Source organism: Microtus pennsylvanicus, chromosome 8 (assembly GCF_037038515.1).
Source record: "Microtus pennsylvanicus isolate mMicPen1 chromosome 8, mMicPen1.hap1, whole genome shotgun sequence".
NCBI classification, from domain to species: Eukaryota; Metazoa; Chordata; class Mammalia; order Rodentia; family Cricetidae; genus Microtus; species Microtus pennsylvanicus.
In genome coordinates this window covers 58,530,023-58,554,776 of record NC_134586.1, presented here as the reverse complement: position 1 = coordinate 58,554,776, position 24,754 = coordinate 58,530,023, and the positions used below count along the sequence as shown (strand labels likewise).

The following is a 24,754-nucleotide window of genomic DNA, read 5'->3' as shown; positions in this document are numbered from 1 at the left end:
CCCCAACTTTATTGCATCACCTACCAAAATAAACACTCTCATCTTTGCAACTAATACCAAATACTGGAGCATCACAGACTCTTCCCTAGCTGAAGGAAGAAGGTGAAAGCCTCCTCTGTCCTGAGTTCCAGTCCCTCTGCTCTTCCTCCTGAATTTGTACTCCCTCAGCCCCTTACTCCCCCCTTCTTCTGCTTTGTTAATTCAACAGCACTAGCTGAGGTCAGATCTTCCTAAAAATAAGAAGATAGGGATTACAGCCTACCCCATGCTTGGGAGAGGCTGTCAGTGTAACGGTCAAGGACTCCTCAAGATCAGTCTTGCCTTCCCTGATGCCCTACTGCTCTTTTGGGCCCCAAGGGATGCACAAGGGCTACCCACACATCACCCCGCATCACTGGACTGCCCACATAGCACCCCACATTATTGGATCACCCACACACCACCCTGCACCATGGACTGCTCACGCAGCACCCCATATCACTGGACTGCCCACATGGCACCCCGCATCACCAGACTGCCCATGCAGCACTCCACATCACTGGAATGCCCACGAAACACCCTGTATCATGCACTGCCCACACAGCACCCCTGCATCACTGGACTGCCCTGCAGCACCCCCACATCACTGGACTGCCTGCATAGCACCCCGCATCACTGGATTGCCCATGCAGCACCCCCACATCACTCGACTGCACACATGGCACCCCATATCACTGGACTGCCCGTGCAGCACTCCTGCATCATGAATTGCCCATGCAGAACCCCTCATCACTTGATCCTCATGCCCATTTCCTTCTGAACTGGGATCTTGCCAAGTTCCAGCAGCTCTCAGCCAAAGCTGGTCTGCAGAGGGATGGTGAAACCCTCAGGACACCTGGAGCAAAGGCAAGACCAACAGGAGGGCATAGCAAATGGACTCTTAATGCAAGAGCTGACTCTGCAACAGGTTTTCTCAGCAGTAGAGAGGGAGTATGGGACCAGGTTCAGGACAGAAGCCAAGGAAAGCATCAGGTCAGAGGAAAGGTTGTAGCTGATGTTGCGGTCCACATTCCAGGTTCTCACTGAAAATTATGCTTTGGCTGCTCCCTCCTCAGATCCTTCTAGAATGTTCCCAGGGAAGCAGATGGAGCAGAGCTGCTCAGTCTAGAGGCCCATCTTCTTCCCGCTAACATGTGCTCATACATCTCAGGAGAACCTGCATCTGTTTCTCCTGGAGCCTGGGAAATCCAGGTCATTCTTGTCTACTGCCCCATGGCCCACCTGACCTCCAGAGAGTGGGATGCCCCTCCTGTCCCATCCACACTCACCTGGTCAGTGCCTGAAAGGCCATGCGTGGCACAGCCCCACGAACATAGACCGCTGGGTACCGCAGGAGCAGTGACACGGGCCTGAACAAATGTACATGGTACAGAATGGTCTCCAGGTCAGCGTACAGGCGATGGCGGAAGAGCAACCTGGAGTCATACAGCACCTTGCACGCTACACGATTGGAGGTAGTAACCCTAGGAGGAAGGAGCATCAGCGTTGCCGTGGGTCCTGGGAACACTCGATGCCTTAGCTCTGTCTAGCAGGGGTTTTCCTTTGTTCTTGGTAGACTAGACACAGCCTGGGACCCTGAAAGCAGTAGTGAAGGCCAGCTTTCCCCATTCCTGCTTTTTTGTCCGTCCCTGATCTTGGTACTCCAGCAGTAGCAACCTGGCAGGTTCCTAAATACAGCCCGGCTACGAGTGCCCTGGGTGCCGCTCCTACACCCTGAAACCTGGTGAGCTCTGTACGCATCCTCCTGTGCCCTCGGGAACCTCTCCGTGGTCACTGTAGTTCCTCTTTTGTGAAGCAGTTGGGTCATTTGTCAAGACGTCCACATAGACGCTGTTATTGCTATCATACTGACTCAAAGAGCTTACGTTTCCAGTCTGTCTTGGCAGGATGGCCTCCTCATGCCCCTCCTGAGTGCTGACGCCACTGACCACATGCACACCATGCTTAATGTGGGATTCTTTTATGCAGTCAAGATTGCCAACTTTGTTCCATACATTGTAAATATTTCAGTTTGTTGCTTTTATCTTCAAAAATTTACGTTTTGTTGAACAAACATTACTCCTTTTAATGTAGCCAAAAATGTACCATTCTCTCTATTCTGTGTGTCTTATTGGAGAAATCTTTCTCTACTCTGATGTCATGAATGTGTTTTCTTAATTCTCATCTAAATTTTTCAAAAATAGATTTTTAAAAATATGAGCATGGTGGTTCACACCTGCAACCCCTGGACTCAGAAAGCTGAGGCAAGGGAATTTACAGAGACCTAAAACAGGCCTAAGCTACTGAGTTCCAGGACAGCCTGGGTTACAAAGTCAAACATTTTCTCTAAGAAAAAAAAATGTTTGAGATAGCAGACCATGATAGTCTAGCTAGTTGTGTTTATCAATTGCAGAAGAAAAGTACCTCACAAATCCCACCCAGCACCCCTGAAAACTAAATCCCACAGACTGAAAAGGGGGAGAAGCCATCTCTCTTTGCATGATAGCCTATGTAGAAAACACCAAGGAATTTACCAGGATAAAGACAACTCCTTCATTCAATGAGTTGATTTATGAGCTTATGAAAATCAGTTATGCTTCTGTAAATGATCAAAGAATATTTGGCACCTGAAATTTAGTGTAGATTTCTCAAAATAACAAAAGTATAGAGGGAGCACATCTGTGGCTGCTGGGAATTAGGGACAGTTAAAGAGGGTAGGCTTGGTTGCGATGGCAACAGGAGGGTGGCTGTGCAATTCCTGTGTGACAGACCTCCTGCGCTGCATGCCCACATGGCGCTGTCAGAAACCTCTGTTAGCTACCCCATCAGAACGAAGCTTGTATGGGGTACAGAGGACCTCTTGGGCATAGTTTAATAGTGTCTTGTTAATATAAAATTACTGCAAAAGGAAAAGTTTAAAACCCACACAGAGGGGTCAGAGAGATGGCTCAGTGGTTAAGGCGCTCACTGATCTTGCAGAGGATGAGAATTTGGTTCCCAGAGTCCACATGCTGACTCTCAACCACCGGGAACTCCAGTTCTAAAGGATCCAGAGCCCTCTTCTGTCCTCCATGGGTGCTGCACACACCGGGTGCATAGACAGGCATGCAGGTAAAACACTCGTACACATAAAATGAAAAATAAATTTAATAAAAATATTAAGTCATCTTTTAAAACTATATGAAAATTTTTTCTTGTTTGTTTTTGCTGTGTAGTTCATTGTTTTTGTTTTTCAAGACAGAGTTTTCTCTGTGTAGCCTTGGCTATTCTGGAACTCTCTCTATAGACCAGGCTGGCCTCAAACTCAGAGACCCACCTGCCTCTACCTCCCAAGTGCTGTGATTAAGGCATGTGCCACCATGGCCCATCTTAGTTTTTTCTCTTTAAATAGCTGAATTTGTTTATATTAATGACTTGAAAGGGATTTACTTTTTTTTCCTATGGGGGAAAATTTGTCCAAATACCATTTATTGAAAAATATCCTTTTCTACCATTTTTTGCCTACTACAGACAAAAATTATCTATTTTTTTTCTTTTTTAAAATAGAGTCTTGCCCCAGCAATACCACTTTTGAGTATATAAACAAAGGATGCTCAACTGTGCCAAAAGGACATGTGCTCAACTATGTTCATAGCAGCATTGTTTGTCATAGCCAGAACCTGGAAACAACCTAAATGCCCTCAACCAAAGAATGGATAACGAAAATGTGGTACATTTACACAATGTAGTACTACACAGCAGAAAAAAATAATGACATCTTGAAATTTACAGGAAAATAGATGGATCTAGAAAACATTTTGAGTGAGGTAACCCAGACACAGAAAGACAATTATCACATGTACTCACTCATAGGTGGTTTTTAAACATAAAGCAAAAAAACAGCCTATAAATCACAATCCCAGAGAACCTAGACAAAAATGAGGACACTAAGAGAGACATGCATGGATCTAATCTACATGGGAAGTAGAAAAAGACAAGATCTCCTGAGTAAATTGGGAGCATGGGGACCTTGGGAGAGGGTTGAAGGGAAGCGGGGAGGCAGAGAGGGGAGCAGAGAAAAATGTAGAGCTCAATAAAAATCAATTATTTTGATGTCCACATTTGATGATCAGTGGAAGGACATTTGGTTTCTATTTTTTGACTAGTATACCCTATACATTCATTTATTGACCTTGACGTGGATATAAGTTTTTGGTTGTCTTATGTATACCTCTAAAAAAGAAGCCATGCATCTCTCTGGTGTCTCTCAGCTTGTCAGCACATCAGGACAGGCCCCACAGTGGTACAGTTCCCTCTTTGGTAGAGAGAAACAACTTCTGCCCTCCTGCTGTTAGTGCATGAGATTGAGGTTTGGGGCCATGAAATATGCCCTCCCACTAAATAAGGATCCTATTCTTCAACAAGCTAAACCTCTAAACTTAGGGGAGCCCTCTATAAGTGTCATATTCTAAATCACCCTAAATTTTGTTTCCTTTAAAAATGTTTAAGCATTGTGGAGTGGTGGTGCACACCTTTACTCCCAGCACTTGGGATGCGGAGGCAGGAGGAGCTCTGAGTTCAAGGCCAGCCTGGTCAACAGAGTGAGTTCCAGGATAGCCAGGACTGTTCCTGTCTCAAAAAATCAAGAAAAAGAGAACTGTTAATGCATTATTATGTGTGCACACCATGGCATGACAATGCATGGAGATCAGTGGACAACATTGTTCCTTTTGCCTTTATGTGAGTTCTGTAGGTTTTACTGGGGCACCAGGAGTGCACAGAAAATGCCCATATTACTAGGCACCTTACCATCCCAATCCCAAATTCCCCCTTCCCTCTAGGACATCTAGGTCTGCCTGTTCTCAGTGTCTAGAGGACACTGAATCTGCCCTTGACTTTGAAACCCCTGCTCCATACAGAGGAACTGTATCTGAGTTCCATGGCTTCACTTTGAATGTGACAAAGTCAACCTACCTGCTCTGGTAACTCTCCCACAGTTGCTTCAAGCCGTGTTCTGCCAAGCCTTCCAGAATAAAAAGGTGGATCTTTCCGTCCAGCAGATGGAAGCCAGTGAGCACATCTAGGCACTGCTGCTCTTGGATCTTCACACGCACCTTGAAGGCCGACAGGATCTGCTGGATGTTCTGGATGGGGTGACTGTCCAAGTCCAGGGCTTTGGCATTGATCATAGTGATGTCCTGCAGCAGGTTCTGTAGGAGGACCAGCTTCTTGGTATTGAACACAAAAATGATGCGGCCGAACTGGGTCCCCATGAAGTCAAGCTCAGGAGCTGTGAGCCAAGCACTCAGGGGCACGGCAATGTCCACTCGGAGCTTGAGTAGAGAGTTGGCCTCCAGGTAGTTGCCTGTGGGCACTGAGCTATGTTGGAAGACATCCATGGGGGCCCGGAACCCTACAAACTTCTTGTTCCTGCTCTCCTGGCTTCGGCCAGCAGACTTTGGCTCACAGTTATGGATGGGGACAACCAGGTTCAAGTATTTATGACCAAGGAGGAGGTCAGCAAAACTGACCCGGGCAACCCCATAAGGGTCCCATATCTTGTTCTGGGACTCAAAGGGGTTATTCTCGGTGTCTTTGGAAGAGATGAAAGCTTGAAGATTGAAATATGAATCCACAGGGTCTTCTCCAAACAGGGTAGGTTTCCGGGTATACTCCTCTGACTTTCGGTCCCTGTCATGGACTTCAACCACCATAGGGGGCCCTTCGAGGTACTCCCTCAGGTCACTAGGGTGCATGGCCCCAAGGAAGATGACATTGATATCCTGGAAAAATATATGAGTCCCATGGGGCTCCCCCTTGGTCTCATGAACTGGAGTATTGTGGAACTGGTATCTGCAGTATACAGGGGTGCACAGCCTCTACAAGAAAGCAGGAAAATGATAAGTTACACTCCACCCGTGTGCCCAGCCACCACAAGAGAGCAGGGCCGCGGGGCGCACTCCACCCATGTGCCCAGCCACCACAAGAGAGCGGGGGCATCAGAGAACACTCCACCCTTGTTCCCAGCCCCCATAAGGAAGCGGGGGCATCAGAGAACACTCCACCCGTGTTCCCAGCCCCCATAAGGAAGCGGGGGCATCAGAGAACACTCCACCCGTGTGCCCAGCCCCCATAAGGGAGCGGGGCATCAGAGCACACTCCACCTGTGTGCCCAGACTCCACAAGAGAGCAGAGGCAGCAGGGAACACTCCACCCGTGTGCCCAGACTCCACAAGAGAGCAGGGGCGGCAGGGAACACTCCACCCGTGTGCCCAGACTCCACAAGAGAGCAGAGGCAGCAGGGAACACTCCACCCGTGTGCCCAGACTCCACAAGAGAGCAGGGGCAGCAGGGAACACTCCACCCGTGTGCCCAGACTCCACAAGAGAGCAGGGGCAGCAGGGAACACTCCACCTGTGTGCCCAGACTCAACAAGAGAGCAGGGCTGCGGGGCGCACTCCACCCGTGTGCCCAGACTCCACAAGAGAGCAGGGACAGCAGGGAACATTCCACCTGTGTGCAGGTGAATTGGATTTTCAGCTTGACTCTAGTCAAAAATATTTTATAATAAAACAGTGAAAAATGCCAGTATTCTCCAAAGACTCAGACAAGACCCAGAGTCTTATAACACTCAAAAAATCCCTAAGACACAATGCAGAATTACACAACACACAAAAAGCCAAGAAAGAGAAGATTGACAGAAGCCAACTCTAAGATGACTCAGGTTGGAAATGTGAGGGTTTCAAGTCTGCTGTTATGGCCACACCACAAGAAGTAACCATGGCCTCTCTTCAGAGCATCTGTAAAGGTCACCTGCCTTGGCCGAAAGTACAACGAAGAAACAACAGAAACCAAGCAAGAGATTAAAATTTCACTGGATAGTCTTAAAAACAAAATGGAGACAGCAAAGGAGAAAGAGGTGAACTTAAAGAGAGAGCACAGAACTACGAAAGACAGACAAAGAAAAGGAAAGAATTCTGTGAGACAATTGCAATAATATTTGTACTACGAGAGTCCTGGGAAGGGAGCAGAAAAGACCCCGAAAGCTATCAAAAGGGAGAATGCACAGACATTGCCTCGCTTTGGAAAAGGCATAATCTCACAGGCTCAAGACACTCAGTCCACCAATCAGGCTTAACTCAAAAAGCCCACATCCAGACACATCCTCACTTAACTGTTTTACTCTATTTCCTCTCAAAAGGAGGGGACAAGAACATCTTAAAAGCAGCAAGGAAAAGGCCTGCCACACCAGGAGACGAGCAAGAAGAGAGGCTAAAAGACGAAATCATCAGCTTAGAATACTAAACCACTGTAGATGCATCCCAGGCATGACGTGAAGTGGATACTTGTTCGCTGAGAAGAAAACTAAGACAATCTGTTCCTAGTAGCCGTGCTTTAAAAGATTACTAGTGTAGCTTCCACCTGTAAGACGTCCCAGCAAATACAAAGATGGAGGATGGGAACCTGGTGCTGAGTACAAAGCCCCAGCATGAGGCAGGGGTAGACATTTCAACTGGCATAGAAAGGCTTGTGGGTGTGGCAATTTCTCAGAAAATTAGGAAGTAATCTACCTCAAGATCCAGCAATACCCAAAGGAACCTCATTCTTATCACAAGGACATGTGTTCAACTATGTTCATAGCAGCATTATTTGTAGTAGCCAGAACCCGGAGACAACCTAAATGCCCCTCAACCAAAGAATGAATAAAGAAAATGTACATTTACACAATGGAGTACTACTCAGCAGAAAAAAGAAAAAGAATGACATCTTGAAATTTGCAGGCAAATGGATGGATCTATAAAAAAACATATTAAGTGAGGAAACCCAGACCCAGAAAGACAAATATCATATGTACTCACTCATAAGTCGCTCTTAGACATAAAGCAAAGAAAAACCAGCCTACAGTTCACAATCCCAGAGAACGTAGACAACAAAGAGGATCCTAAGAGACATATATGGATCTACATAGGAAGGAGAAGAAGACAAGATCTCCTGAGTAAATTGGGAGCATGGGGGTCATGGAAGAGGGTAAAAGGAAAAGGGGAGGCAAAGGGGGAATCGGAGAAAAATGTATAGCACAATAAAACCAATAAAAAATATTTTCACTAAAAAATATCATCAAAAATGAGGAAGAAAGAAAGACCTGTGGTTTTCATGCTCTATTTCAGTGAAAATTATTTTTTAAACTCTGTCTGACAATTTTGTATAAACTGATTTCAAAATAAATGTATAATGTATGTGGATTTATTTTTAGAAGAATATGTATATACGTGAATTTACTCACACTAGGATACATCATGTGTTAATTTTCCATTGCCATAATAAAACCTCATGAGTAAGGCAAGTTCTAGAAGGGATGATTAGAGATTACAGTTCCAGAGGGACAGGAGCCCAGCGTTATCATGACAGACAGGGAAGCTTGGCATCAGGCAGCATGGTGACAGAAGCAGCAAGCTGGGAGCTCACATATAAACTGTAAACAGGAAGCAGGAAAGGTGAACTGGGAATGGCGTGGGGTCTTTGGACTCTCAAAGCCCACCCACAGCGATGTACTTCCTCCACGTCTCTCAAGCCTCCTCCAGCAGAACCCCCAGCAGAAACCAAGCACTGTACTGCCTGAGACTAGGGGAGGCATTCATCCAAATCACTACACATATAGTTTCACAAGGCAAAAAGAAGATCCTACAAGCTTTGAGGAAAGTAACAATGTCTTCAAAACACTGAGCATTGATTTTTTTTTTTTAACCAGTAAGTCCCAAATGCCTTGGCTAGTTGTTTTTACTTTGATTGGTTATTTTGGTTCTGTTTTTTTTTTGGGGGGGGGTACGGTCAATCTGACACAAACTGAAGCCATCTGGGGAAGTGGAAGATCAGTTGAGGAATTTTTTCTATCAGATTGGCCTGTGGACAAGACTGTGATTGGTGTGGGAGGATCCAATCTAAGCCTACTGTGGGTGGTCCTGTGTTTTCCAAGAAAGCAGGCTGAGACCTCCTGGTCTACATAGAGAGTTCTAGGACAGCCAGGGCTACACATAAAGACCCTGTCTCAAACATAATAAAAGAAAAGAAAACAATAAAGGAATTGGGCTGAGCAAGGCATGGAGAACAAGTCAGCAAGCAGTGTTCCTCTGTGGCCTCTGCTTCAGTTCCTGCCTCCAGGTTCCTGTTTGAGCTCCTTCCCAGGTTTCCCTTGATGATGGACTCTAAACCATAAGATGTAATAAACCTTCCTCATCCCCAGATTGGATTTACTCAGTGTTTTATCACGGCACTAGAAAGCAAACTAAGACACCAGCCAGTTTTCCAAGTATGAGAATATGAAATACAGATATTTGTAGAACATGAAATAATGGGGGGGGGGATATCTACCAACAGATGAGTTTCAGCAAAACCAAAGAGCAAATAGAAGAACAGGAAAGCAGTCCTGGAAATAGTGATCCAGAGAAGAAGGAGGGGACTCCTAGGACTCAGAGCCTGGAGGGTTTACAGCTACAAGTACACATCTGGGTGGTGCTGCTGTGAAAGGGAAGCCCACACATTGCTGAGCAGGCCAGCCATCTCCATTTGCAGCACACTTGGGGAGAAGTGAAAACCCTCAGGTTTGGTGGCTCCTACTCCCAGGAACCTCGTCTTTCATGTCTCCTGACAGAATCCGAAATGGGAAGTTGTGGGTGATATTTCTCACAGTGAGCACCTGAAAGAGTAGATGACACACAGTAGCCACCTGGGTGGGATAAGGAGGTGCTCTTAATGGGAAAGGCTGGGGTTCATTCTTACCTCCAGGTCATGAATGGATACAGGCTGGGTGGGAAGGCAGGAAGCAGACCTGATCTTTATGGTCAAGGGGTTCAAGTCTTGCTTTTGCTCTTCAGTCATGATAGGACCTTCTGTTTTTAAAGTCAAAAAGCAATCTAAAATGTTGGCAGACTTCTCACTGCCCCGGCTGACGACCGTTTGCCAGCCTAGAAGGAAACATACACAGCTTTAGCCCACAACAGTTAGAAGCAGGTTCTCATCAGAAACCTAACAAGAGCTGACAGAAAATTCACAACTACAAGGGGAGCTGGCATCTTCGGTACAGGAAGGTACACTGCAGGCTACCAGAAGAGAAACACAAACACCAACCCAGCCTCAAAACCTTTGATTTACAATGGTGGTCTACCTGTAAGATATGCTAATGCAGTAGTGGCACAAAGCTTGGAGAAGTAACCAACCAACCCCTGATTTAAGTTACACTCCATGAGATGGATCCTATACCTAGTGCAACTTGGGTAGCCAAGAACCTGAAACTAGATAACCCGGGGCGAGGATAAGACGAAATACCATTATTCTGGCACTATTGGCAGGAGACACAACATTCCATTAAACTGGAAGCTCAGACACCACCCTCACACCCCCACCAAAGCCACTTTGGGCCTCTGATGGCCTTAAGCCAGCAGGCTAAGAAAGAAATAACAGTGTTAGGAAGTGTACTGATCCAGATCACCAAGGGAAAACTGGATTGCTTCTCCACAGCGGAGGTCATAAAGTCTGGAGTGCAGATCTTTTAGGGGTACCATGCCCTGTGATGAGACATGGGGATGGGAAATGGGAAACCACAACAACCTAATCCAGGCAGAATAACAAGGGGTACAGACAAGACCCTTCAGGAATGAAGGTATGGGTCACTCTTCCAGGAAAACAGATAAGACCTGCTGAGGTGTTTGCTAAGGGTGGAGGAATGGGTAGCAGAGAAAGATAGTTATAAATACCAGCTGGGGCCATACGACCAGTGGCAGAAAAGAGGATTATAAAGGGCATGCATTTCGTGAGAATTGTCTGCATTCTGTCAATCATGTTTTAAATAAGTGCTGATTGGCCAGGCAGGAAGTATAGGCGGGAAAACCAAACAGGAAGTAGAAATGATGCAAGGAGAACAGGAGAATTCTGGGAAGGAGGAAGCTGATTCTTCCCACTCCTGCCCAAACCACTGAAGCAGCAGGATGTGATCTGCCCCACTGGAAAAAGGTACTGAGCCACATGGCTAACATCAGAAAAATGGCTTAATCAAGATGTGAGAGTTAGCCAGGGAGAGGCTAGAGGTAATGGGGCAATCAGCTTTATAACTTATAGAGATCTCTGTGTGATTTTTCAGGGGGCTTGCCAGCTGTGGGGTACCAGGCAGGACAGAAAACCCCAACAAACAAACAAGCCAGCCCTCATGTTACAATGCATGTATTTTGTAAAGAATGTGCTTGTATAGCTCTGATGTGGCTCCCTCTGTATGCTGTGAATACCATTGATTAATAAAGAAATTATCAAAAAAAATAAAATAAAAATAAATTTAAAAAATTTAAAAAAAAAAGAAATTGTCTTAGGCCTACATAAGGAATAGAAGTAGGTAGGGAAAACTAAACTGAATTCTGGAAGAAAGAAAGTGGAGTGGTGAGGCACCATAGAGTCACCAAAGAAGAAAACAAGCTTCATGGTAAAATATAAAATAATATAAATGGGTTTTCCAAGGCACCTTCTGATTGATTTAATAAAAGAACTGACTGGAGGTAGGTAGGCAGAAGGTATAGGCAGATATCAAAACACAGAGAATGCTGGGGGAAGAAGAAGAAGAAGAAGAAGAAGAAGAAGAAGAAGAAGAAGAAGAAGAAGAAGAAGAAGAGGAGGAGGAGGAGGAAGAGGAGGAGGAGGAGGAGGAGGAGGAGGAGGAGGAGGAGGAGAAGGAGGAGAAAAGTCTGAGGAGTCTTGAGCCATACCCATGGAAGAAGCAACATGGGAAGTTCATAGATGAGGTAAAAAGCCTTGGGGAAGCACAGAGATTAAAGTGAGTTAATTTAACTTGTAAAATTGATCGAGCTATTTATAATTAGTGACAAGTCTCTGAGTGGTTATTTGGGAGCAACTGCCAGGAAACTCCACCTACAGACTCGAGATTGCTATTCTTGGTTGTCAACTTTGACTGAATCTGGAATTAACTAAAACCCAAGTGGCTGGGCATAGCTCTGGGAGATTATTTTTCTTAATTAAATCACTTGACATGCAAAGATCCACTTCTACTCTGGGTCACACCTTCTACTGGCAGCCTATATAAGGACATGAAAGAAGGAAGCTTGATCTTTCTGTCCTCTCTCTCTCTCTCTCTCTCTCTCTCTCTGTGTGTGTGTGTGTGTGTGTGTGTGTGTGTGTGTGTGTGTGTGTGTGTGTCTCCCTCTGTGGGTCAGGATGTAATGCTTGGCTACTACTCCAGCACCATCCTTCTTGCCATGATGATAATGGACTAAGCCTCTGAAACCTTAAGTAAGCCCCCAATTAAATGCTTTTTTCATAAGAGTTGCCTTAGTCATGGTGTCTCTTCACATCAATAGAACAATACCAAGACAGAAGCTGGTACCAGGTAGCAGGGTACTGCTGTGAAAGGCCTGACCATGCTGCTTGTTGGTGGAATGTAGACTTAGGGACTTTAGATTAGAAAAGCAGTTTGATAGAGGAGGGTCATCTGTCTATCTGTTGCTTTCATTGGTCAATTAATAAAGAAAACTGCTTGGCCTGATAGGGCAAAATTTAGATAGGTGGAGTAGACCGAAAAGAATGCTGGGAAGAAGGGAAGTGAGACACACACTATAGCTCTCCTCTCCAAGATGGACGCAGGTTAAGATCCTTCCTGGTAAGTCACCACCTCATGGTACTACACAGATTATTAGAAATGGGTTAATCAAGATGTGAGAATTGGCCAGTATGAGGCTAGAGCTAATGGGCCAAGCAGTGTTTAGAAGAATACAGTTTCCGCAGTTTCCATGTAGTTATTTTGGATAAAGCCAGCCTGCAGCCAGGAACTGGATGGCGGAAAGCAGCCCGCCGCTCCTACTACAGCAGTTAAACATTTTAAGTGGCACTTAATGGGTCATACTAGTAGGAGCCTAGAAGACAGTGGTGCTGAGATAACGTAAGTTATAACCACTCAGCTCAAGAAGTTTCATGGGGGAAGAATATTAGTAAGTGGCCTAGAAACCATTCTTGTGATATTTTAGCAAAGAATGTGGCTGGTTTTTTGCTCTTGTCCTGAAGATAAATTGAAAGGTTTTGGATTAATGGCTTTAACAGAGGAGACTTCAAGACAACCTAGTATTTATTGACTGTGTCGTGTTTTTGCTAGTGGTCACTTTTAATACAAATCTACAATGAAAAGGAGCAAATAAGACAAGAAGAAATATAAAATGCACAGTTTGAGGAGAAAAAGAGCTCCAGAAAGTATAATGGAGAAAAGTCCAGGGCTCCAGGAGATAAAAAGCTTAAAGAAAAGCCTGGTGCTAAACATAATAAGGAATGGTTCCAATTTGTGAAAAGGAATTTAAAAAGCAGTGAGGGAAGCCATAAAGAGATATGATTTGTGTGTCAATTTGACAAGGGGTGGGACAGAGAGCTGATACAAATGTAACTGAACAAAAGGGCCAAGTTCCAGCCTCATAAAGCAGCAGAACGTAGTAGCTTCAGCCACCTGGCCCTGGCTTTAGCATCAAGAACACAAGAAAGGGTTTATGGAATCTCCCTTAAATAAAGGAAAATGCTGAGGACAGGCATGTGTCGGGGTGTTCCTGCATGGAGGCCCAAAGAGGCCATTGTGTGAAGCTGCAAAGGTGAAGTCTGAATTGTACTGAAGACCCCAACCTGTTGGAGATGCCAAAGTTATGTGATACCTTCTAAGGAAAGCTTCAGAATGCTGTGGAACCAGCCCATAGGAGGGAAGTGTGTTACAGTCAGCAAAGCTGGAAGGAGTTGGAGATGTGAAGAGCACTTTGGCCTAAGAATTTCAAGTTTTCCCTGTTGGTTTTCAGCCTCACTTTGGTTCGGTATTTCCTCACTGTGCTCCCTTTCCTCCCTCTTAGAATGGTAATGTATATTCTATGCCATTGTATGTTGGAAACATATGATCTGCTTTTTATTTTGATTTTAAATGAAGTTACAATTAGATTGCTATGAGTCACAAAGACTTCGAACTTTGGACTTTTAAACAGTGTTAAGACTATGATAGACTGTGGACTTTTGAAGCTGGACTAAATGTATTTTTTGCATTATGATATGACTGCAAGTCTATGGAGGTCAGGGAATGTGGTGATTTGAATAAGAATGGCCCCATGGGTGCATATATTTGAATGCTTAGACTATTTGAGAAGCAGAGGAGGTATAGCTTTGCTGGAGAAAGTATGCCACTGAGTGATGTGGGAGGTCCTTCTGTATGTGTGTTGCTCTTATTGGTTAATGAAAAAAGCTGCTTTGACCTACAGCAGGACAGAATATAGCCGAGCTGGAAGAGAAATGGAGAGAGAGTAAACAGAGTAAGGGAGATGCCATGTAGCTGCCCAAGGAGGACACAACAGAATCTTACTGGTAGGCCACAGCCTTGTGTCGATACACAGATTAATAGAAATGGGTTAATTTAAGATGTAAAAGAGTTAACTAGAAATATGCCTAAGATATTGGCCAAACAGTATGGTAATTAATATAGTTTCTGTGTGATTATTTGGGTCTGGGCGGCCAGGAAACCAATGCATGGTCTCCGTTTACAGCTGGGGATGGGCTTTGAGGTTTTAAAAGCCCAACCCAGGACCAGTGGCACTCTCTTTTCATCCTCTCTGTGGATCCAGATGTAGAACTCTCAGAACTCTTAGCTGCTTCTCCAGCACCATGTCTGCCTGCGTGCCACCGTGCTCCCCGTCATGATGGTAATGGACTAAACCTCTGAAACTATAAGCAAACCCCCAATTAAATGCCTTCCTTTGTATGAGTTACCTTGGTCATGGAGAACTAAAGAGGAGCAAGGGGAGGGGAAAGCCATAATCAGGATCTATCTTCAATAAAAGGGAAAAAAGAAATGATGAAGAATAAAGATTCATACCACAGGGAAAGCCTTTAAGAAGAATCAGAACCCCAGACATGGTGGCAATCATTTGGGATCCTAGCACATAGGGGTGAGGCAGGAAATGCTCAAGTTCCAGGACAGCCTGACCTACACAGCAAGACTCTTGTTTCTGAAAATCAAGAGCTGGGATGTAGCTCAGTGGTAGGGGACTTGCGTAGTGTACCCAAAGCTGGGGGTCCATCTTCAGAACTAGAAAACCTGGAAAATACCCACAGATGAAATGTCAAATGCCAAACAAAAGCCTAAGGTCCCTAAGACCTTATCACTTTAGCTTGATTGACTAAAGGTAAGGTGCATATTTCCTGAATCACAGTGCGTACAGTAAAAAGTACAAATGCACGGATGCCACCCAGATAACTGTTCCAGTGTGTGGCTTCTGCACAGGTGACCGTAGAGTCACCGTTCTAGACCCGAGGCATGACTTTGGTGTCCGATGTCCATGTCCCTTCACCATACTGGCCGCATTTCAAGGGCTCAGTGATTGTGTGGCTATGAGTGAGCAGACCTGAAGCCTGGCCTTCACTTCAGACAGTCCCAGGGGTCAAGCTGCAGTGGGCAGCTAAATGCAAACCAAACACCAAATGAAGGCCAGGGACACCCCATGTAGGTACCTGGAGCTGAGGGGCAGGCACCTCTTTAACTGTGGCCATTATAAAACAGGCATCTGAGGAGGACATGACAGGCACCTGTGGCATATACCCGACTTCCCCTCCCACCTGGTGCACATGACAAACCATACAGCACACTTCACAGGTGTCTGCAGCACCCTGCCCCCAGTTAGGATGACCAAAGATGCTTCTACCCTTACCAGGTCACCTGCCTGAGACACAGAGCCCCAGAAGGAACACCCTGTTCTACGTGAAAGAAGGAGAGGCGAGCTCTAAGCTGACATCGCTATCGCTTGAGCCTTGGGACACCCTTCTGGAGTTGACATCATTTTCACTTTATGGAAGAGAAACTGAGCTTCGGACAGGTTAAGTAATCGCCCAAGGTCTCTGAACTCTTACCCTGTAGAGTCAGCAACCTGCCGCTGCGGCTCCCTCACCCAGCCCTCCACCACTCATCACCCCCTCCTTTAACGCAAGAGTTCTCCCCCAACCTCAGGATCTTCCAAAAGTTCCCCTGGGGACCAACTGCTATCTGCTATGATGGGATAGAATAGAAACCTCTGGCCTAACCTAAAATGGAAGGTGTTTACCAAACAAAACAGTGTGAGTTTTGGAACAGATAATCTCAGGCTATGATTTCACGTTGGAAGCAGCAGGTCCTGCGTCAAGGCCATTCTAACTGACGGCCACCTGCAGTTGCTGTAAGGGTCAGGATTCATCTCCGCTTTCCTGGAACCACCAGCATCTGATATCTGTCCTCCCAGTGATCCGTCACCTCCCTGCCAGCCACTCAGAGTCTCTCTGTTGGCCAATCCTACACTGAACGGTTTACACACATTGTCTGTCTTGACTTGACAGGTGTGTGGGTTGGTGCCATCTCAGAACGAAGCTTGCAGCTCTGCAAAATAGCCAGTGGGGGATGCATACTCCTCCTGGGAGCAAAAACCCAGAAAAAGGGTTGGAAAATGTTTGAAGTTATTTTCTCTAAATAGAAAAGAAAGGTTTGTTTTCCCCATGTTATTCTTTTTTAAAATCATATAATTTAATCTAAAATGTATCCTGGAGGTTGCATCAAAATATATGAATATAATAAACATCTGTTCATTGTTTGCCAGAAGGCAGAAGCATAATTTATAAAACATGGAAAATCATACGAGTCAAAACAATGCAATCGTTCCTCCACTACTGACCTGCATTGGCTGCGTGGGTTACTTAACACCGTTTGTCCTCGCTAGAAAACAATGGTGATATTGAAAACCCTCTGCCCCCAACACCATCCCAAGCTCACTGGGTGGATGGACAGAAGCTTCTCATGAGAAGTAAATGACCGGACATGATGGTCCCTATAAACCACATCCTTTGGTTCCCTGTACACGATGCTTCGATAAGGACCTGCAGGAATGCAGTCACTAAAGGGTGGCACCTTATGTACCAAACAAAGCCATGACAGTTACGTCCTCACAAGTTTCCTTGTACTTTGGAGTCAAACACTCCCGTTGAAACCCTGGCTCTACACATGTAAGCTGTGTGATGTTGCAGGGTAATAGACCTCCCTGGGCCTGCATTTATTTCTCTGTACAGCTGAGTGGTTCCTGAGGTGACAGTGAGGGGGAAATGAGGGACTGAGCAAGATCTCAGTCTCCACAAGTGTCTCGCAGGCGAGCATTCTAAGTACCAGCAAGGAGCGGCATGACGGCCAGCTGAATGGAGAAGATGCTCGGCTTCCAGGGCGATGCCGGCTTCATGTTTGCTTCCTCCTCTGTCTGGTACGTCTTCACTTTCTTTGGGGCTTTCTTCTTCACCTCTGGCTCTTTTCCTTTAACTTTAGAACCAAATGAAACCAATGTTAAGAAGGGATTTACGATGCTTCGATGTATGCATTCACATATGCTGCAGAGACCAGGAAGGTTCTGGAAGCTCCTAGAAATCAGGCCTTACCTTCTGTACTGCTGTCTCTTAGGCGACAAGCTATCGTCAGCTATTGGAAGCTATGGGGTGAAGGTGTCCCCAACCCCTCTGAGACGAAGGTCACCATGGTGATGACACTGTACTGTGATCCCACTGCTTAAGTCACTTGAACAGCACGTAGATTGGGCTACAGAGCTGAGCTAAGTTCCAAGCCCGGTTCCACCTTCCTGCAGAAGGGGAGAGGGGCTTCCAATCCTTGATACTCATCTGTCTAATGACAGCGGTATGTTGGGAAGACAACAGGAACAAAGAGTAAAATGCTCAGATCAGTCAGGCCTGGTGGTGCTGCCTTTAACCCTAGCACAGGAGACAGAGACAGGTGGACTCACAGAGGCGAGCTTGAAGCCACCCCCGTCTACATAGAGAGTTCCAGGCCAGCCAGGGCTAGATAGTGAGTTCCAGGCCAGCCAGTGCTAGAAAGTGAGTTCCAGGCCAGCCAGGGCTAGATAGTGAGACCTTGCCTTAAAGAGGAGGGGGGGAGGAGGGGGAGGGAGGTGCTTAGCTCAAGTTGGTCTCAGGCAACAGCAGCATTAGCTGTTATCTTGGGGTTCATGGCCGCCAATGGAAAAGTCTAGAGAGCCCAGGCTCGGGTACACACATGGGACAGTTGATTGGAGTCAGAGGGGGCATCTCAGAACAGCTGGAAAGCAGGGACTTCCGGTAACTGGCAGCAACTGGTCATTTTAAGCAGGTGAAACTGCAGGACCATCCCATCCCATCTCTGAAACAAACTCCAGAACAAACTTCAGAATCATCAGGAAGGTCTCTTGAGCCCGTCTGCACTGGCGTCTTACAAGGAAGATTTCCCAGGTGTTAACCACAGTATAAACTAGAAAGAGGCAATGAAATAACTTCCACACAAAGCAAGACACCACAAGTGGAGCCAAAGGATGTCATAAACCATGTCCGGGAAGGTCACCTGCCACTGACATCCATAACTAGCGGATGGTGTGAGGCCAATCATGTAAAGTAGGACCTGCGCAAGCCTCTGAAATGCTGGACAGCCACACGGGAAGCCAAAGGTGTAGAGTCAATGTGGCTGGACACTGGAAGTGGGAGAAGGGAAGACCTTCAGCACAGATCGCTGGGGACAATGAAGCCCCACCTAGACGAGAACAACCAAACCAGGCACAGACCGCTGTCTTATCCACAAGTCTTCCAAGCAATGAGAACACGGTGGTCACTGCAATGGTGTCAGGGATGGCAAGCCACTTGAGAAATTCTGTGTTCCTTGATAGAATGATGAACAGTGGTCTGTCTATCTGACAGAGTGTGCTGCAAAAGTAAGAATGAAGGTAGTGTCCTTACCTATGTGCACATGAGTAAACCTCAGAAATGAAGCTGTGCACAAAGAGCAAGCTGAAGGCGTCGGAGAGCACTGAGCAATCCCCACATCCCGCAGGAATAAGAACACTGTATTATCTGAACGCGTGAGAGTGGATGGGTTGGAGGAAGGAAACAAGAAAGGTCCCTCAAAAAGCAGGATGCCATGAGCATGTATACTGAATCTGTTATCTTTTGTTCCTTAAAAAAGGAAAAGGAGGAGCTAGAGAGATGGCTCCATAGGTGAAGGACTTGTCCCACACGCAAGGGGACCTCAGTTCAAATCTACAGAACTCACACAAAGCCAGACACAGTAGCTGTAGTTCCAGCGCTCCAGGGTGAGATGGGAGAGACAGGAGAAGACCCAGAAGCCAGTCATGCTGGTGTACGCAGACACAAAGAAAGTAAGAGACCCTGCCTCAAACAAAATACAAGGTGAGGGCAGACTCTCAGGGTCAACCTTCTGACCTCGAAACGTGTACTGTGCCACTCATGTGCACATGTGCGCACACACACACACCACACACATAAGTATACACATGTAGAAAAAAAACAAGAACTGGTAAAATATCGCAAAATATTGAATTCTAAATTGTGGCACATAACTTACATTTTCTGAGAATATTTTTATGTCTTCATTCAAAAAGGAATGGTTGGAAAAACTCTCACTAAAATCCTTTTAAAACATTTTCAAAAAAAGAGAACCCTCTGGAGGACTTGAAAGATATTTGAATGTGAGTGTGGGGACCACACCTCAGGGCCTCCAAAGTAGAAGAGAGCCTTATGCTGCTGTCTGTGCCTCCAGCACCCAGACAAGAGCAGGAGGCAGTCTCTGTTGCCCCAGGAACCAGCAGATGACTGGCAGGCGAGGAAGCAGCTGCAGCAGCTGCCCCGGACTAAAGTGGAGCAACCCATCCAGGGAAGACTCAACTTCACTGGACACCTGCCTGATTATCAAAACCACAGTGAGAAAGTTCTGGCTAAGAATGAGCAGGTAGATTGGGCGGAGTCTAAGGTTTCTGTTGCTGCAATAAAACACCCCCAAAAGCAACTTGGGAAGGAAAGGGTTTGTTTGGCTGACAGGTCATAGACCATCATCAGAGAAACCATCAAGAACTCAAGCTGGTGGGAACCTGGAGGCAGGAGCTGAAGTGAAGGCCATGGAGGATGCTGCTTACTGGCTTGCTCTCCTGGCTAGCTCAGCCTGCTTTCTTAAACAGCACAGGACCACCAGCCCAGTGCTGGCACTGCCCCCAGTGGGCTGGGCCATCCCACATCAATTATTAATCAAGAAAATGCCGCATAGGCGTGCCTACAGGCAAGCTGGTGAAGGTGTGTTCTCAGTGAGACTCCTCTTCCCAGATGACTCTCGCTTGTGTCAAGATGGAAAAAAAAATCTTAACCAGGACAAATGGCTTCTGAGGATTCTTGTTGCTCTGCAGGCAAAGAGACAGCCTATGACATAAGATGCTGTGCCCTTCATCTCCCCAAGGAGCAAACGGTTTTTCTATATAGTTTTTCTATAACCCCAACAACCTGGAGTCTACCCACAAACATGGTACTACCATGCCATGTTCCAATTGTTCATTGGGAAGTTTGCTTTAGAGAGTAGACATTTTCATGTCTACATTCCCTCAACTCATAGACCAGGAATCTAAAACTACTGTGGAGTAGAAAGGAAGAAAATTCTGTGGGTGAGTGAATGGACAGATGGATGGATGGATGGATGGATGGATGGATGGATGGATGGATGGATTAATGGATGGATGGATGGATGGATGGATGGATGGATGGATGGATGGATGGATGGGTAGAAGGGCAAGTGAAAGTGTGTATAATACAGTATAGCATAGCATAATATAGTATAGCATAGCATAGCATAGTATAGTATAGTATAGTATAGTCAGATGCCAAAAAATTTATTCAAATACCTTAAATTTAAATATTTCATAACTTTTCAAGTCTAATGTTATAAAACATCAAAATCCCATCACAACTTACATTGAGACTTTTGCTTTTCTATCATGTTTGTTAAGCTGCTCAATGATGCTCTCTCGATGATTTCACTGATCTCCATCATGGTTGTTCCAGCCATAGAAACAGTTGTTTTCAAAGTGCCCCATCTAGAAAATGCTCACAGAGACAGGACAGTGAAGAGAAGCATACAGGCACCATGTCTCGAGAATCTGCTCACTGGGCCTTCCATACTTCTTAAAAGTATATGCACGTGAATGGCCTAGGGATTTTGTCAAATGTGGATGATGTCTCAGGAGCCTGGGGCAGCCTGGGACTCATTAAGTCCACCAGTCTCTCTAGTAACAGTGATCAATGGGCCACACTTGTATGACCAGAGCTCAAACCAACTAGAAAATGTAAAGAAAAATAATATATTCTCAAAGTATCAAAAACTATGAAACATCTAAGAACTCTCAAGACTTATCCACTGCATCTACGGGAAGTGGATATTAACTCCACTAAGGTCTATAAAGAGGGTGCACGTTTAAGTAAAAGGATATGCCATGATCATGGGTGGGGCAACATCAAATAAACATCAATTTTCTCAAATTAATATGAAAATTCAATGAAAAACAATATTTAAAAGCCAAAAGTGTTAGCTAGACATGACTGCATGCACCTTCAGACCCACACTCAAGAGGTTTAGCCAGGAGACTGGCTTGATCTTGAGAGTGTGAACCTAGCCTGAGCAAAAGAGACTGTTGCCAAAGAAGCCAACGCTGCCTACTGTGTGTGGTCCTGGATCTACTCATAGCACCACAGACCCACAGCTGGGTTTCTATTCTCCACCCGGCTTCTCCGGAACCAGCTTGACTATCTGAGGACCCAGGACGGCGACTTTCTGAAAGCCCTAGCCGAAACTCCACAAACTGAGACTGCAGGCTGAAACCCTGGCCCCAAACTAGCTTTCTGACTAAACTCACTGGAGGCTCTTGTTGCCTTGTGCGAGAGTGGGGAGTGACAGTCCAATCTGACCAGCTAACATGGAGGGTCCGCCTCTGAAAAACACTCCTGTCGAGAGGTGGTGGGTGCCGATCTGGGGCACCTGGCAGCACCAACTTCCTTTCCTTCTCAGGTCTTTCACTTTCCCTTGGTTGTTTCACCTCCACCTTAACCAAAACCAGCAAAACAGTGTCCAATGACCCAGAGCAGGGCCAGGGAGGAGGGGCCTTACTCTGACACCAAGTAAGCAACTATCCTTACCGAGATGCAGAAGGGTCCTCCATCTTGAGTAATTTTTCATATTCGTCACCATTCTTAGCAGGGGGTTCAGGCTCTGCTTGGTGAGAATCAAACATTACCAAGAGGCTCCAAGCTTCACTCCGTGCTGGTCCCAGCAAATGATGTCCCTGCTCATTTCAGGGACACATCTGCTGGTGGAGGCCTAACACAGCAGCCCTCAGAAAGCAGGGTGTCTTCATGAATGAAGGACACACACCAGACGAATTCCCATTATTGGGCAAAGGAAGGTGTGTGGAGCCCGACCCGCCGAGAAGCAGGGCCTCCTCTAGGTGAAAGTGTCCGCTTCAGCTGCTTAGCAGAACACTGTGGAATAGTCACAAGTTCCCATCTCTAGGGAAGGGTCAGCTAAATTACCGTACTTACAGATAAAATACTATATAATATAATACGACACAGCCACCACAAACAGACTTTAAGTTTACAGACAGACTTTAAGGACATAGGGGCTTCTTGTGATAACATACAAACCCTCTGAAGACAGAAGTGCTATGTGTATCTTGGGTAAACCCATATGCTAAAAACAAAATGAGTCCTAAGACAAAAACAGAGAAACGTAATGGAACACAACAACCAAAACACCTCATCAGCTACAATCGGTGATGGCATCGTAGATTACTTTCTCACTTTTTTATACTTTTCTATAGTGACTGGATTTTCTCTTAAAATTAACTTCCAGAGCCCAAAAATGTCTTATTGTGTTTTCTTTTGTTTTGAAGTTGTGAGAAAATATCCATTAAATCAGCTGCATGCTGGCTCATGGTTGCAATTCCAACATTTAGGAGGCTAAGACTTCACATTCAAGGACAGCCTGGCCTACTGGCCTGCATAGCAAGTTCTAAGCCAGGTTTGTAAGACCCTGGCTCAAAAAATCAAAAGAGGGAAAGAGAAGGGGGAGAGAAGACAGGGCAGGGCAAGGGAGAAGAATCAACCATCAAAATCAAGCCGCCCAGGGGCACGGGAACAATGAACCATGGATGCATACTGGCCTGTCTCCTAGCACAGTGCTGAGCTCAGGTGTCCACGGCCATCCGGCCATCACTCCTCACCTTGTAGAGACTTCACGTATTTTTCTGCCTTTTCCTGGTCACCTGGTGAATTCACCTCTCTCGACTCCTCGCTGGGTTTTTCCCTGGTAATTGCAGACAACCTTTTCTGACTTAAAACCAAAAGTTTCACTTCCTCTGGAATGAGAAAATGGATACGTCAAAAATGCCTACTGGACACCTACCACACCCAGTCTTCTGGCACCTCCGGTGGACAAACGCAGAGGACAGAGGATAAGCTATGTACATTGCTACCAAATACTAGGAGGCGCAGCCACACACCTGTTAGGGCCAAGTGCTTGTACCTCAGATTCCCCTAAGCACCTGTGCGTGCCATGCCACTGGATCTTCTCATTTCACTGCAAGGAAGGAGATGCCATGTTCCTCATTTATATGTGAGGAAGCTAATTCTTAGGTAACTTTTCCACACCAGAGTCCTGAGAACAGAGGTTCTCAATCTGTGGTCCCCACCATATCAGATACCCTGCATCTCAGATGTTTGCGTTACGATTCATAACAACAGCAAAATTAGAGTTAAGAAGTAGCAACAAGATAATTTTATGGTTGGAAGTCACCACATGAAGAACCATCTTAAAGTACTGACGCATTAGGAAGGTTGAGAACCACTGCACTAGAAGAACCGGGCCTGCAAGCACTCGTTGCTCCAAGCCAGGGAGCCGCACCCCAGGTCAGTCCCTCTCAGCATGGAGACTCCCTCATGACAGTGTCAAGCACTCCATGAATACGCTGTGAATGTGGGGGGTCGCACCCCCAAGCCAGTCCCTCTCAGCATGGAGACTCCCACTAGTGTCAAGCTGTGAACGTATGGGGGGAGCCGCACCCCCAGGCCAGTCCCTCTCAGCGTGGAGACTCCCACTAGTGTCAAGCACTCCATGAATATGCTGTGAATGTATAAGGGGATAAAGTGAAGACGATCATGGGAACTTCCAGAAAGAGGTGAAAAGGACATTAAATTTGATTCATTGATGGAAGGCAAATCAAAGTTTTGGAGAAAGCAATGGGACAGAGAGGCCCCTGCGATGTAGCCAGCTGCCAGAAGGAAGCCCTGTGAGGAGCCAGTGTCCTGAGTAAAGGGGGGGGCTCCCACAAAAAAAATGGAACCTGAGGAAGCAAGTCCTAAAAGGCCTTCAATGAAACACAGGGGTCAACTGGACGCTGGCCCCAGTGGCAGGAGGGAGGAGACTGGGGTGGGGAGAAAGACGCTAAGAGAGTGGGATTGATGCAGACAGACACACAGGACAGGGCTCCAGAAAGCCTCCATCAGGGAGGAAGCAGGTGCTGGGAGAGGGCCAAGAACATGGCATAGGAGAAGCCACCGCAGCGTCTGTGGGTTTCAAGAATCGTGCCATTTGCAGCGAGCACCGAACATCCAAGGAGCTGAGCATGAGGAAACACAAAGGAAGCTCGACCACAGACCTCCGCTTAAGACCACTGACCTCCAGCACGTGATCTGCCAAACAAATGTCCTTCTGCAATACAGAACAGAACTCTTAGGGTGTTTCTTTTTTTTTTATTTTCCTTTCTTTTTTTATCAATTTTTATTGAGCTCTACATTTTTCTCTCTGCTCCCCTCCCTGCCTCTCCCCTCCCCTTCAGCCCTCTCCCATGGTCCCCATGGTCCCAATTTA

General features: G+C 46.1%; 1 protein-coding gene across 1 annotated transcript in view; it reads right to left on the bottom strand.

Annotated features, from left to right (window-relative positions):
* The window catches only part of Cfap92 (cilia and flagella associated protein 92 (putative)), a 51,246-nt gene that overhangs the window by 17,942 nt on the left and 8,550 nt on the right, over positions 1 to 24,754 (bottom strand). The window contains exons 4-10 of the mRNA XM_075982016.1: positions 23,109 to 23,243; positions 22,024 to 22,096; positions 20,806 to 20,927; positions 17,189 to 17,335; positions 9,775 to 9,959; positions 4,972 to 5,876; positions 1,308 to 1,502 (exon numbers count right to left, since the gene is read on the bottom strand). Coding sequence (XP_075838131.1) covers positions 1,308 to 1,502; positions 4,972 to 5,876; positions 9,775 to 9,959; positions 17,189 to 17,335; positions 20,806 to 20,927; positions 22,024 to 22,096; positions 23,109 to 23,243 — 1,762 coding nt within the window. The remainder of the gene's footprint in view (positions 1 to 1,307; positions 1,503 to 4,971; positions 5,877 to 9,774; positions 9,960 to 17,188; positions 17,336 to 20,805; positions 20,928 to 22,023; positions 22,097 to 23,108; positions 23,244 to 24,754) is intronic.